Source organism: Pipra filicauda, unplaced genomic scaffold (genome assembly GCF_003945595.2).
Source record: "Pipra filicauda isolate LSUMZ 115617 unplaced genomic scaffold, ASM394559v2 scaffold96_size2947999_pilon, whole genome shotgun sequence".
In the NCBI taxonomy this organism is placed as follows: Eukaryota; Metazoa; Chordata; class Aves; order Passeriformes; family Pipridae; genus Pipra; species Pipra filicauda.
Window position 1 is genome coordinate 1836137 of NW_024105164.1, and position 13130 is coordinate 1849266.

Sequence of the window (13130 nt, forward strand, 5' to 3'; positions counted from 1 at the left end):
AGGCCAAAAAATTGCTGATGGAAGTATGCAGAGATGATAGCAGCAGTAATGAAAAGGAAAAAGCACTTTAATCTAGCTTGAGCAACTTCCTATTACATATATCACAGGTTTACATTAAACCAAGACCAGAGAACTGCCACACAGGAGAAAGAATATAACTTTATTTTAAAAAATAATAATTTAGCTCAAACAAACAGGATCGCAGAGGGTCAATTGAAGCAGGAAGGTATTTACCCACAGAATTTAAAACAGACCAATTTTGCTCTCTTGTAGATGATACTTTCAGTGCCCTTACCTGTCCACAGCTCTACTTCAGGTCCTCACCTGCACATAAAGGTATCCTGACTCCTGGGGCTCTTAGTAACAAGGCAGAGAAATGGTGTCTGCCCCTCACGAAATGCTGTTCCCACCTCCAGGGCCTCCATGATCCAAAAAGACAGAAGGGCAACACCAGCATTTAAACCAATGTGCAATACAAAGGGAACAACTTGCACTCCTCCCTGGAAGTCTACCCATGCCCCATTCCCAGCGTCCTGGCCAAGTGCTCCCACCCACGCCTGAATTCGCCCCCCCGCCCTCAGGTGCTGTACACAGAGGTGTGCACACAGGCCTTTGCAATACTCCTCCCTCCCCATTCTCTTCTCATCCAGACCCACGGATCTTTCACCTCTCTCTGTGCCTGCGTGCCATACATTTCTTGGCACAGCAGCAGTTCGTTTCACAGTGACAGGATTCGCCCTGGAACACACTGAGCCACTACTGCAGTTTTTTCTCTTCTGTGTAGTGGCCTTTCATGCAATTGCCGTTCTGATACACAGGACTGGCCCCCTTCCTTCTGCACCACACCACAGATTTGTAGACAACAAATCCAGTACCGGCCAGACACAACAAGAGGAGAGCCAAGATGTCCAGGCAGAAGTACTCATATAAGGAGAGGTCGTAGACAGCAGGACGAAGATAGGGTGCCCCATCGTGACGAAGGATGTACTCCAGCCAATATACTGTCCTATTGAGAGCATGCATCGGTCTGTCCAGGTGCAGAGCTGAGATGAGCTGGGCTGCTTTTCTGTAGCTGCAAGGGAAGAAGACAAGAAGTTAACCTTTTGACAGGAGCTTAATTTCTGAGAGCGATCCGAGATGTCTAGTGATGCTTTCAAGTCCCAAATAATACCTTCAGAGAAGGGAAAATTTCTTCCATTCTTCTTCTGAAAGCCACTCTGATGGCAATTGCTAGCCATGGAAGCACAAGCCAGAGTGTATTTTATTTTGTGTTTTGTTAACAACACAGAGTTCAGTTGTACCTGCAAGTACCTGTTCAGTGAGTTCATGTGTACTGTACTTTCTGAGGGGAATTTGCACCCAAAACCTCACCCAGCATCAAGTAAAAGTTACACACTTGATGACTGGCCAAATCCTTCAAGGTACCAAGTTGCAACACCTCCTAATAGGTAAGAAATATAAAATATTAAAAAAAAAAAAAATCAAGCTCTCAGGCAGCATTTCAAGCACTGGCAGTTGTACGTCCCGTTAGAAAATGGGAGCCCTGTGCCACTCTGCTGCAGCAGTTCCAGGAAAGGGCAGAGTATCTGCCTGTCAGAACGAATAGATGGAGCATTACCGGCAGTCTCCTCTGTGTTTCTGCAGAAAGCTGTCTGGACAAGACCAGGGAGATCCCAAGGTGAGGTTGTGATCTCACTTTCCCTGATGACAAGCTGGCATCAAGAGAAGAGGTCTGTGCCCAGCATCTCAGAAAGCTTTCTAAGAACATCATGGTCAGTATCAAACAGGACTAGATCACACTCTCTAACAGCAAATGCTGGAGTATCTCCTCCTGAACTGCATCTAAGCATTTTGAGGCACTAACACATCTGGCCAGCTGAGAAATGCCTGCAACTGTGCTTCGTCCAGAAGCCAGCACAGGCTGTCTAGGGGTCAACACAAAGGCACAACTGGTGTCTACACACAGTCTGCACCAAGGAAGAGCTTGATGTTTCCAGATGCCTCACCTGGGGTCAGAGATGACTGTGATGACAGCCTGGTAAAGTTCCTCTTCTTTTACTCTGCTCCAGTCCATGAGGATACCCATGCCCTTCGCCTGCACTCTGGTCATGATGTCGAACTGGTCCCCATAGAAAGGAAATCCCACCACTGGCACACCGTGATAAATTGCCTCAAATACACCATTCATCCCACAGTGGCTGACGAAGGCTTTCACGTTAGGGTGGCCTGTAGGTAAAGAAACGGTAGAAGGTCAGTTCCTTCCATGTTGAAAGAGGGCTACCAGGGGCTACACACAGTGTTGATGTATGTTTAGGGAAAACCAGGCATGCTGAGCAGAGAGGATGCTACCCTTTGGGAACACAGCTGGCTTTTGGCAGCCCAAAACTTGCTGAGTAGTGCCTGGAGGAGAAGGGAGATAGGAGCCAAGCAGCTTCAAGCAGGTGTTAGGTGAGGACCATGTTTTGTGCAGATCAGACTCACAAGAAACAACAGACTTAGACCCACAGAGGTGCTATTGTCCTTGTATGCCTCTGCTGTGGTTTGGGCTAAATTCCAGGGATGTTGCTAGCAGCACACACATGCACAGAACCCAGCCTTACCTAGCAGGTCATTCTGGGGCAGCCAGCCCATCATCAGCGTATTCTCACCCAGGTTTCTTGGCTTCTGACCAAAGTATCTGTGGGAGGAGACAGAGGAGGGGAAAACAAAGGGAAGAAAAACACACAGAGAACAATAATAAATTAAATCAGATCAAGAGATAGAAAGCAAGTTCTATGTTTTGAAGTTAATCACCCCTCAACATTGGTTTTCATCCAACTCAAAAGGAATCCCATTCCCTCCTCACCTCCACACCACCCTTTGTGGGAGGCGAGCAAACGCGCCAGCCATCTTCTCCACCAAATCGCTTGGAAGAGCTCGGATCCCAATGCCAAAGGAGACAACAACTACACCTGCCTCTGCTGCTTCCACCCAGAGACGCAGACCCTGTGGGCAAAACACACACAGCTGCCTTGAAGTCTTGATGGAGAAAGGCCCTTCCCACTCTTGCTTCTGTCAGTAGAAAGCTGTCTACAGAGAAGATGAAGCCAAATCCACCTGGAGCACAAAGCTACATGATTTTCACCAGGCAACGAACTCTAAACTCACTGTGATTTCTGCACCCAGCCAGGTAGAATTTACTTGAGCACCTGCTGATCTTTGGAGCTTCAGGGAGGTATCTAAAACTTGCATTTCATAGCATTACCCCCTGCGTGGGAGGCAACACAATTACCCTTTGACAAGAAAAGTTCTGAAAACATAGGGCACATAGAAAAATCTGAGCAGACAGGGAAATTGGAGTAAAAAGAAGGAGGCTATTTTCCCATCACCACTAAGACAGGAGACCAATATAACAGACAAAACATCACACAGTCAGGAACAACATCTTGCTGGAGATTCCCCACAAACTCTCCAATGCTCAAACTCTCTCAAAGGCTCCTGGAGGTGGCAGGTGGCTTTGCTATCTTGCCAGGAGACTTCTACCCATCCTTGATAGCTACTTGCAAGCAGTAGATTTAGTTTTTGATCACTAGGCAGAGAGGTAGCTACAGATCCAGTAAAAACCACAGTTATGTGTCCTTCATTTAGAGGCTACCTGTAATGCTACATAAACAGATGTATATCTAGAACAGAGTCTGTACTTTTTGCAACCAAGGCCAAAAGGCAGCAGGGAGAAATCAGGTACTATGTTTGCTGTGGAGCAAACATAGACTATTCCCTTTTATGTCAGGCTGGGCTGAGTCTATTTCTCATTATGGATTCTGTCCTGCTTCAGGTTTCCCATGTATCCCAATCAGCAGCATTTTAGGGAGGTTTAATAAAATCTGTCTTTGAATATGAATACTTCCTTGAAATAAGCATGTAAGAGAACATGAATGGCAAAAAAAAAAAGAGAAAAATAAAGTGATTAATTCAGAATGTTAATAGCAGTCTATAGGTTAGGGGATCATAGTACAGAAGAGTTACAAAGCACATTTTAGTGTTACTCTCTGGTGATATTTTTCCTTTGTTGTATGCTTCAGGAGCTCGAGCCTATCTTTGCAGAAATGCTTAAAATGCCCTAAAACAATCCAAGAATCAAAAAGTTTACAACTGAGAGATTTTTGGTTTCTCCATTCTCGAGTTTCACATGCTTTGAGAAGTACAACCACTGAAACTGCTACAGAAGAGAAAGTGCTAATTTTACTTTTCTAAAGAAAAGTACAATGACTCACAAAACAGATGATTATGTTACCCATTATAATTGGACCTTAACATTTGACTTTCAGAAACAGCATTAAAGTTGCTAGGGAAACATGGTTGACCACCAAACATTCTCACTATCTCTCAAATACATACCAGTATTTCACCATATCCTAGTTAGAAGAACTCAAAAATCATAGTGTTTCAAATAGGAGGAAATAAATACTTTAATTGCATAATGCTCCAGTTCAGATGAGACATTCTTTAAGCTACACCTAGACCTACAGAGGCCCTCTCTTCTGTTGGTTCCTGTAACCTGGACATGGACATGCCTACCTGCTAGCATGACAGCCACCACCTACTGCGGGGCTCTGGACTTATCTCCATAATTCTTTCCTTAGGCACCCTAGGATCTGTCCTGGAAGCTGTGAAGCACATGAGTAATGCCCTAGCAAACTACTCCCTTCTTTATAAGGCAGGTATGTACGCAGGCAGATTGGACCAAGCCGATGTTTTGCAAGAGCTGTGACACAGAGCTCTCTGACACAGCTTTGGGAGCACCCTGTGTGCCTTTCATTACCTGCATGCCATGCCACATGGGAAAGGCTGATGGGCATACACATCTGCAGAACTTCTTTTCTACGGCACCTGATCTTACTTTTCCTTTTTAACTGAAAAATATTGGCATTAATTAAAGCTGCCATCAGAGATCCTAACAGGCCTTTAATAATTTGGAAGTTGAAACCTTGTCATCATTTCAGGCCCTTAGTCAGGAAACCAGGACAGCTTTGCTGCTCAAGTTTTATTATCTAGGTTTATTTCCCCCCAGTGTTTGTAAAAGCGGTAAGGCAAAAAGAGGAATGGCAGACAGGTCCTGCTCTGTTCCAATGCTGTCTTCAGGTGGAGGCTTTCAGAGCTCGTCCCTCTGAATTTATTATTCGCACTAGTGAGGTATAGGCCAGAGAAAGCCTCTGGGATGCCTGAGGAGTTTTCTCTTAGGGCTGAACCTTGAGAAAAAGGGGATGATGCCCCTCAGTTCAGTACACTTTGGGATTCCTCATGGAATTTGATGAGGGAACAAGGACAGCTCTCCCCTATGCGTTCTTATGACTACAAGCTCAAGGGCAGAAATGCCCTGAGAGAAATAGGGTGAAGGAGGAAATTCTGGATTAACATATGTCAGTGATGAAGCAAGGAAGATTAACTGTTCCCATTTCCGCTTCAGCATAGGAGCAAACAAACTACTCATAATCAAATCCCAGGAGCAACACTTCCATCTTAGGAATTCCACACACCACTTTACTTGGATGGTGAAGCCAAATCCCACTTCAGAGTGGACAACTTAATTCTACATCCTCCCTGCAGCCAGACAGCCTTCAGTGTTCTCTGTCTCCCTGATGCACCCACAAGCACCAAAACACAGCAGCTTTCCAGACTCCTGGGACATTAGCACTTTTACAAGGTTCTTCAAAAGAAGATCTGTACTGAATAACTCCCTCAGTTGATGTGCAATCATAGCTCAAAGCTTTCCTGCACTTACCACTGGAAGGGGCTTTGCAGGCTCAGCGAGGATGCCCCCTGTGAAAATGACATGGGGGAGTGTTGGACGGGGAAAGTCTAACACCACATCATTACACAGGAAGAAAAGACTAGTTCCATGAACAAGGTCCAACATGGATGTCTTGGGCTCCACCCTATGCTTCTCCATGAGACGTTCAAACTTGGGCAGGATGACCAGCTTTGTAGCCACACGAGTGATCATGTAGACTAGAAGATTCCAAGTCCTACCAAAGAAGCCCATCCTGTCTGTCATCAGGGAATTGAATTCAGGGACATAGGCAATGGGGGAAGTGGCCCCAATCTCCGCTGGGAACCAGAAACCTGTGGAAATCACAGCATATTTGACACGTAGGATGTGAGCCAGGATAAATCCACACATCTCATTGGGGTCCACCAAGAGCAGGTCAAAGCGCTCACACTGGAGTTTCTGCAGAAGGGTAGAGTTTCCCAGTACTAGGTCACAGTTTTCCAGGTACTTCTCCAGAAAGGAAAACATCTCCAGAGAAGTCATCCTCCCTTGAAAGACACGCTTTATCTTCTCCTGCACCCAGTCATCTGCGTTCTCTGTGCTGAAGATGCCCCAGTACCTCTGCACACGGAAGGCAGGCAGATAGGTTTCCATGTCCCGACCTTCATGAAGGAGCAGCACGGGGTCGTGGCCCCGATCAGTCAGTGCCTCTGCCACTCGCATGAAGACTCGCAAGTGGCTGTCAAAGACTATGGTGGGCATGATCAGCACCTTGGCACAGTGAGATGGCTCCAGAGTGAATGCAGTCACTAGAAAAAGAGCAGCGGGCCACAGTAGCACCTTCATCATCTTCATCACTGCAAGGAGAGAAACATGCCATTATGTAGTATGAAATGCTCTGTCTTGCACTTGGGCAACTAACAGCTGTGATTACAGCTGCAAGCCAGCAGCTCATTATCTGGGAGAGGAGAGCATTCTGGAGTTCTTCACTGGGGAACATCCATCCCCATCCACCCCGCCTTCCCCTGAAAAAAACCCCAAAAAACCCACAAAAAAAAGCCCAACCAACAACTAAAGTTAGATATCAAGGTGTATGAAGAGAGTTTTCCAGAAAACCTCTTCTCTGTGCTCCTAAGACTCAAAAACTAGCAGACTGGCTTGCAGAGAGTTAGAGCGGCTGGAGAAGCTCTGCTGGGTTACAGCACCAGCAGGGACACTTGCTGCTTAGTCCCTGGTTACCGCTACAGAACCAGCTCAGCTGGATTTCATTTCTATTTCTGTCCAGCCAGAACAGCTGGTTCCCTCAGCCCTTGATGTCTGTGCAAACTCTCAGAAGGATCTGCAGAGCTTGATGGGAATGCCGAGAGGTACGCTCTGGCTTTGGCCCTCACATGGCTGGCAAGGCACCCTGCTCAGCATAGACAGGGCAGGAGCAAATCCAGGTCACAGCAGAACCTGGTCAGAGGAACCACAATCCCTGAGAGCACAGCAGGGGTCTGGACAAAGAGCTGCTCCACTGTGGATCAGTCATGGGAGGCTCCAGGGAAAGGGCTGGGAAGAGAAAGCAGGCACCATGATACCCATCCACTGGAAAGAGGCAAACCCAGAAAGCAACCCCAGAGATAACACGCAACACCCGTGGCACACTGACGCCCCTTAGTCACACTCCTAAAGCTGTCATCCCCTCCTCAGTTTGGTGAAACACCCAGCATTTCTGTTGTGTAAGGGATGTTGCTACATCACTGGAAGCGAACGCGCCTCACCCACACCTAACATTATTTTGGGAGAAGAATTACATGATAATTATTTGGGAATAGTCAGAAGCAGAGTCGTTTTCTGAGGACCCAGTTCAGACATGCTAGGAAATGGGGGGGAAGATGTTACAATGGGAACAATTAGAAGTGGATTTTGGATGGCCCCGCACACTAAGCCCTGGGGGGCCATCAGGGACATGGTAGAGTAGGATTTGGTACAAGATTTTCTGGCACAAGATCAAGCTTCTCCAGTAGTGCTTGATCAATTAAGAGGTGGGAAAGGAAGTCACAGACCAGATCTCGCTAAATACAATCTTCAGACGACCTCAGCAGCTGGGCTATCTAGGCAAACTAAGCAGTAAAGGTGCAGACGTGGGAGGGTAAAAGTGCCCTATTCCTCCTCCATTGCTGTCCTGTCCCATGTGAGGACAGGACATGGGAGAAAGAAACAGCAGCTGCTGATTGGGCCCTTCCCCTGTTTCAGAGGCAACTCTTACCAGTGCTTGGACTCCCACCCTTCCCACCCAGGGTCAACCGTGTGGCTGTACCTGCAGGAGTGGTAAGGAACATGAGAAACACTAACAAATACCAAGGGGGTGGTTGGACACACAGAGCAAGAGCTCTGGGAGAATGGAGACAAAGGTGATGGGCTGGAGAGAAGAGAGCAAAAGCTCTGCAAGGAAAGTAAGGATCTTCCCAGCATCCTGCCTCCCTACCAGTGGGAACAGGCTGGCCTGTGACAAAGTGTTGGTCACAACAGAGCTACAGCCCACAAAACTGGTCCAGTTCTCAGCTTACTTGAGAGGCCCAGAGGGAATTTATCTTTCTCAACGCCAGGGAAGGCAATGCATTTGGCTATGACGTTGTACAGCAGATCAAGAGCACATGCTGCTTCCAGGCAATGAGGGAAGAATGGCAGCCACGTACTCCTGGTCTTCTCAAGGATGGCAGGGAGCTCAGGACAGGAGCAGGTATAGGCTTGTCCTGGGGCACCCTGTGGGTCATACACACACATAAGTATGCTGAGAAAAGTAGAAGAGGTTTTATGTGTGGGATAGGGTGTTTTCTCATTGGGCAACAAGTAAAGGTGAAGAAATAGTGCAGGTGAAAGGAATAGTTATTTAAAGAAAAAAATTGTCACCCATTTTCAGCAAGAACCATATCTGCCATGGACCTATGTGCCAGGCATTGCTGTGACCCTCAGCTCAGCCAGGACCCTCTTGGGGGGCTACAAAAATCCAGATGTCAATCTCAGCCCTCAGGTCAGGGGCAGATGCTGACACAGCAAGACCTGCAAACTGCTCTTGGCAGCTTCATCCCTTCCAACATCAGGAGGAATACCTGAAGGTGCTGGCTCAGGAACCTCTTCTCCTTGCCAGGTAACAAGGGAAGCTGTAAATCTTCCTAAGTGGCAAGAGGATGCCAGGCTGCAGGAAGAGACCTCTTTTCCTACCCCAGCTCAATACCACCAGAGATAATCTCTGCTCTGTCCATGCCCAGAGAGGTATCCTGGCCACAGCTTCAGCCCTAGTGCTGTGCTGGATATACCAGGCACATCCCTGATTTTTAGTGCTCCTGGGATATAATGAAGGCATAGCTACCAGCACAAAAGGCAGTACTCTGCTCTCTGTCCCTTGTTCAGCAGCCAGTCACTGTTATGATCTCAGGCTGATAGTAAAGGGTAAAGAAGTCCCAGACCTAGACAAGGGCTAAATGGTCCAGATGAGGGAAGGCTCAAATTCCACCTGCTCACCTCCCTACTTTACCTTATTGACACTGAACAACAAAACTGCTCCATGAGCTTTGCAGCAGGGTCCTCCAGCAAGGGCAGGTGCTGTGGTGGGTGGTGTGGTCAGTGCAGCACCATCCATAGCACAGAGCACTGGCTCAGCCCAGCTCTCTGGCTATGGGACCTCAGCTGCCTGTACCCACTGCGGGCTGCAGGCAGATAATCTTCAACAGAAACCTTCAAAAAATCTGGCATTCTGTGGGGAGGTGAATTCACAACCTGTGCTTTGACAGAGGTGCAAAATCCAAATAAATGACAGATCCTACACTAGACCTGAGAGCAGAGTAGACAGAACCACCTCCTTATTTGTGATGTGGAAGTCCTGGGCTAATGGCTAAATCACATAAATATTGCAAAAATAACCCTGTCACTGCAAGGAGAAGGCTTGTAAAGACAGACCCTTCCCTATTTTCGTGAAAACGGTTGGTGGAGCCACACCAACTGGCTGATTTATGCAGAGCAATCCCCCTGACATCACAGTTAACACTGGCAGCCAGAGCCAGGCTTCAAGGGAACTGTCAGAAATGCCCGTGCCACACAGGCTTTGTTTCACCGCTGCAGCACACAGAGCAGAGCAGAGCAGACACCTCAATAAGAGCAGAACCAGAGCCTGCCACAGGGGGAAGTGAGACTGCCACTGCGGGCGGCAGCAGCATCCCCCCCCTGCTCCGCATACCTGGCTACACTCAGCTGCCGGGAGTTGGCTTTCAAAGCCATAGCAATGCATTGACATCGAAATGGGAGGCAGCAGAAACAGGGCAGAGAGAGTGCAGCCCTCTGAAACCTCTTACCAGGCTGAAATTTGCCCCGTGATTTTGCCCTGTTTAACATGTTTGATAGATTACAACTTTGGTATTGATGAAAAACTACATCAATTAATTTAAGTGAAATAACTAAACAGCTACAGCTCTAATTTAATTCAGGTGCCTTTTATAAGGTTGAAGTACTAAAACCTCCGACAGCAAGCAGTCTAGGCAGAGAACTCCACAAAGAAAGGGCAATGAATAGGTTCAAGTGCAAGGACTCTGCGGTTTACATCTCTCCCTCTCAACAGTATTTTGTATTACCTTGTTCCTGCCTAGGACCCGGAAGCCCATACCCATGGGGCTGAATTATTTCCCCTCCTGCATCCCAGTCTCTATGCAGCTTTTGCCCATAGTAAGAAATGTTTTCACTGCAAACTTCTCAGGAATTAACAAAGCAGCAGAATTCATTTAAAAGCAAAAGACAGCTTCCCTCAGAAGCTCAAAGCTCTTCCTGGAATAAGATACTAAAGTTTGCCTGTTCTGTTGAGTATGATCAGCAAAAACCAGGACCATCTGCTACCATCAAGTTGATGGCAGCCAACCTAGTTGTGGCTAATTTATGGAAGCCAAGACTCCATGCAAGCAGGCAGGTATGCAGCTCCCAGAGCAGTTTTGTCACTGCAGGAAGATGTTGCACTACAAGCATGAGCTGCCCAGGGGAATCTTTAATAAAAACCTAAAAGATACAATACTGTGCAAAGTAAACTTAATAAAGCATAGGTTAAAGCAGAACAGTCTAACCATAAATCATATCCAGCCCAGTGCTTGGTGATTTTCTAGGCTCTTGTTTTGGTTTATCACAGACTCCTGCTTCATCAGAGTCACCTGGGTAAATAACACTAACATTAAAACACTAATATTATCATTATAGTATAGTAATATTAGTATTACAGTTTACCAATATTAGTATTAATATTTTAGTATAGAAAAAAAATGAGCAAGAAAAAAACCCTCCCCCTCAAATGTAAGCAACCCTTGGCAGGCTACAACCCTGAGTTTTTTAAAATATTGTTTGCACAGAGTGAATAGTGCACAGGTGGTCTGTTCAAAACACCCTACCTTTTTAACATTTTTCTTTCCACCTATTCATGGCAACCCATTACAAATACAGAGAATGAAGAAAGTCCAGATCCCCAAAGGACCAAAGGGAACAACCACAGCAGTGATCAAGTCAGCATCAGAATAATCCATACTTTGCACCACATTGGTGCTACTGCTGCCTCAAAACAGCATCAGAAGTGCTCTGGCTCATCTGTTTTGGACAAAGATTGATGTTCCAAATCAGTTCCAAACTTTTGGGACCTTGGACCATTTTCAACATCCTTCCTATCTCTTTAGAGTTATATGGAGAACTGGCAAGGTGGGAATCTGTGGGCTAGCAGGAGGCTGGCATTCCATAGATCACTGCTAAGGAACCACAGTATTAAAGGCAATACTGGTCCATAACAACTGAGAAAAAAAAATAAAGCTCTATATCTCAGCTTGTTGCAGCACTTGAAACTACACACCTCTTCAAGAACTTGACCTGGGGAATGGTGTCAAACACCACACATCTGCTTCCCCACTCAGCCTCTCATCATACATTAAATCTGTCTAGGTGGTGAGATTTCCCTCATTCCATATCCAGAGGCTTCCTCTTTGTCTTCTGAAAGGAACAGAGATGGTTTTTGACACCAGGGTGCCCTGCAATAGCAAGTTCTTCCGGATGACCTTTTCCTCTCACTTGCAACACAATTGCAAGACCAGCAGCTGATACGACACTGTGCTCCTTGTGAGTGGTCTGAAGTCTGTAACGTGGCAGCACATCAGAACATAATTTGTAATCCCTGGATGCAAGAGACAGAACAGCTTGGGGCCATATCCAAATAGTCAGATGAGCCATAGACCTCAAAGTGAGGGCACATGACAGTGCAGTGCACTTTTTGGTCTTAAGAAGGAGTTATATCTGCACAGTCAAGTTGAAGAAGTTCTTCAGATTGCAGAGAAAACTGGAGAGATACAAGTGGACTAAAATTTAGAGAAACAGTAAAGAGAAGTGGGGAGGAAAAGTCTCCCTATTTACTGCCCTTTCATTTCAGATTCTTTCTGCACAGAAGCACCATGTTAAAAGAAAAATTATTAAACACCCCAGAAGGTTGTGAAATCTTGTGTAGAAAGCACTGGGGACTGATAAAGTCCTGACAGACAAGTCTGATCACATTTGACAAAGTTATAGGAGAAGCTAGGGGTGAGTCTTATCTTCAATGAAACAATTGACGCCCTCATGTAAAAAAAAAAAAACAAACCAAAAAAAACCCCAACAACAAAAAAAGCCCACAACCAAAGCTTAGCGCTCCTTGGCTCTGAGCACACCAGAGGAATGAGATTTGGCTGAGTTGCAATAAACAAAGGTTGAAGAGGGATGCATAGGAAGAGGAGGCAGAACAGGAGAGGGAAGACGTTCCTGAGATGTAATCTCCTAAGGGAAGATGAAGCAAGTTACACAAAAGCGCTCTGAACCTGCCAAGGCTCTGGCCCTACGCATTGAAGCAGATGCCTAACTCGCGCCTATCAGTAGCCTCGCTGAAGGGACCCAGCCTGCACACAGGCGTCCAGGTGAGCCGGGGCCAGGCTGGCAGCCGGGAATTCGGACCGCTTCCCTGTCCTCGTCCCTGGGCAGTGCTCGGGTACCTCTGCCATCAGCCCGAGAAAGGCAGCCCAGCCCCGCAGCGCTCACCCGGAGCAAGGCTGGCACCCACCGCCCTCCGCTCACACCGAGCCCCCGCCCGCACACCGCCGGCCCCGCCGCCCCGCGGGGTGGAAGGGCCCTCCCCGCACGGCAGCCGGGCAGCACAGGGCGGCGGCGGGGCAGCGCCTCAGCTGCGGGGCCGAGGAGCCGCCCCGGCGGGACGGGGCGAGGAGTAGCGGCCACAGCTCCTGCCGGGACGGCTCCTCTCGGGCCGCCCGCCCCGGACCCTCCGCGTGGTGCCGGCACCCACCTGCAGCGAGTCCCGCTGGAGCGCGGCCCGACTGAGAGGCGCGGCGCGGGAAGG

The 13130-nt window shown here is 47.5% G+C and overlaps 1 protein-coding gene across 1 annotated transcript; it reads right to left on the reverse strand.

Moving 5' to 3' along the window:
- Positions 1–531: 531 nt before the first annotated feature.
- On the reverse strand, positions 532–13130 carry LOC113986199 (2-hydroxyacylsphingosine 1-beta-galactosyltransferase-like). Its single transcript, XM_027717732.2, has 6 exons — positions 13077–13130; positions 5762–6606; positions 2846–2985; positions 2601–2677; positions 2007–2226; positions 532–1072 (listed from the first exon to the last, which is right to left on the reverse strand). Exons 2-6 carry the CDS (start codon positions 6602–6604, stop codon positions 757–759), a joined length of 1596 nt encoding a protein of 531 aa, XP_027573533.1. The 5' UTR covers positions 6605–6606; positions 13077–13130; the 3' UTR covers positions 532–756.

Bases quoted from the DNA above. Each gene is read 5' to 3' on its own strand.
- LOC113986199 (XM_027717732.2), bottom strand. From the start codon at position 6,604: ATGAAGATGATGAAGGTGCTACTGTGGCCCGCTGCTCTTTTTCTAGTG. The intron at 2,678-2,845 runs GTGAGGAGGGAA...CTCCTCCCACAG, and splicing joins CCACAAAGGGTGGTGTGGAG to ATACTTTGGTCAGAAGCCAA. The intron at 2,227-2,600 runs GTAAGGCTGGGT...CTTTACCTACAG, and splicing joins GCCCCAGAATGACCTGCTAG to GCCACCCTAACGTGAAAGCC.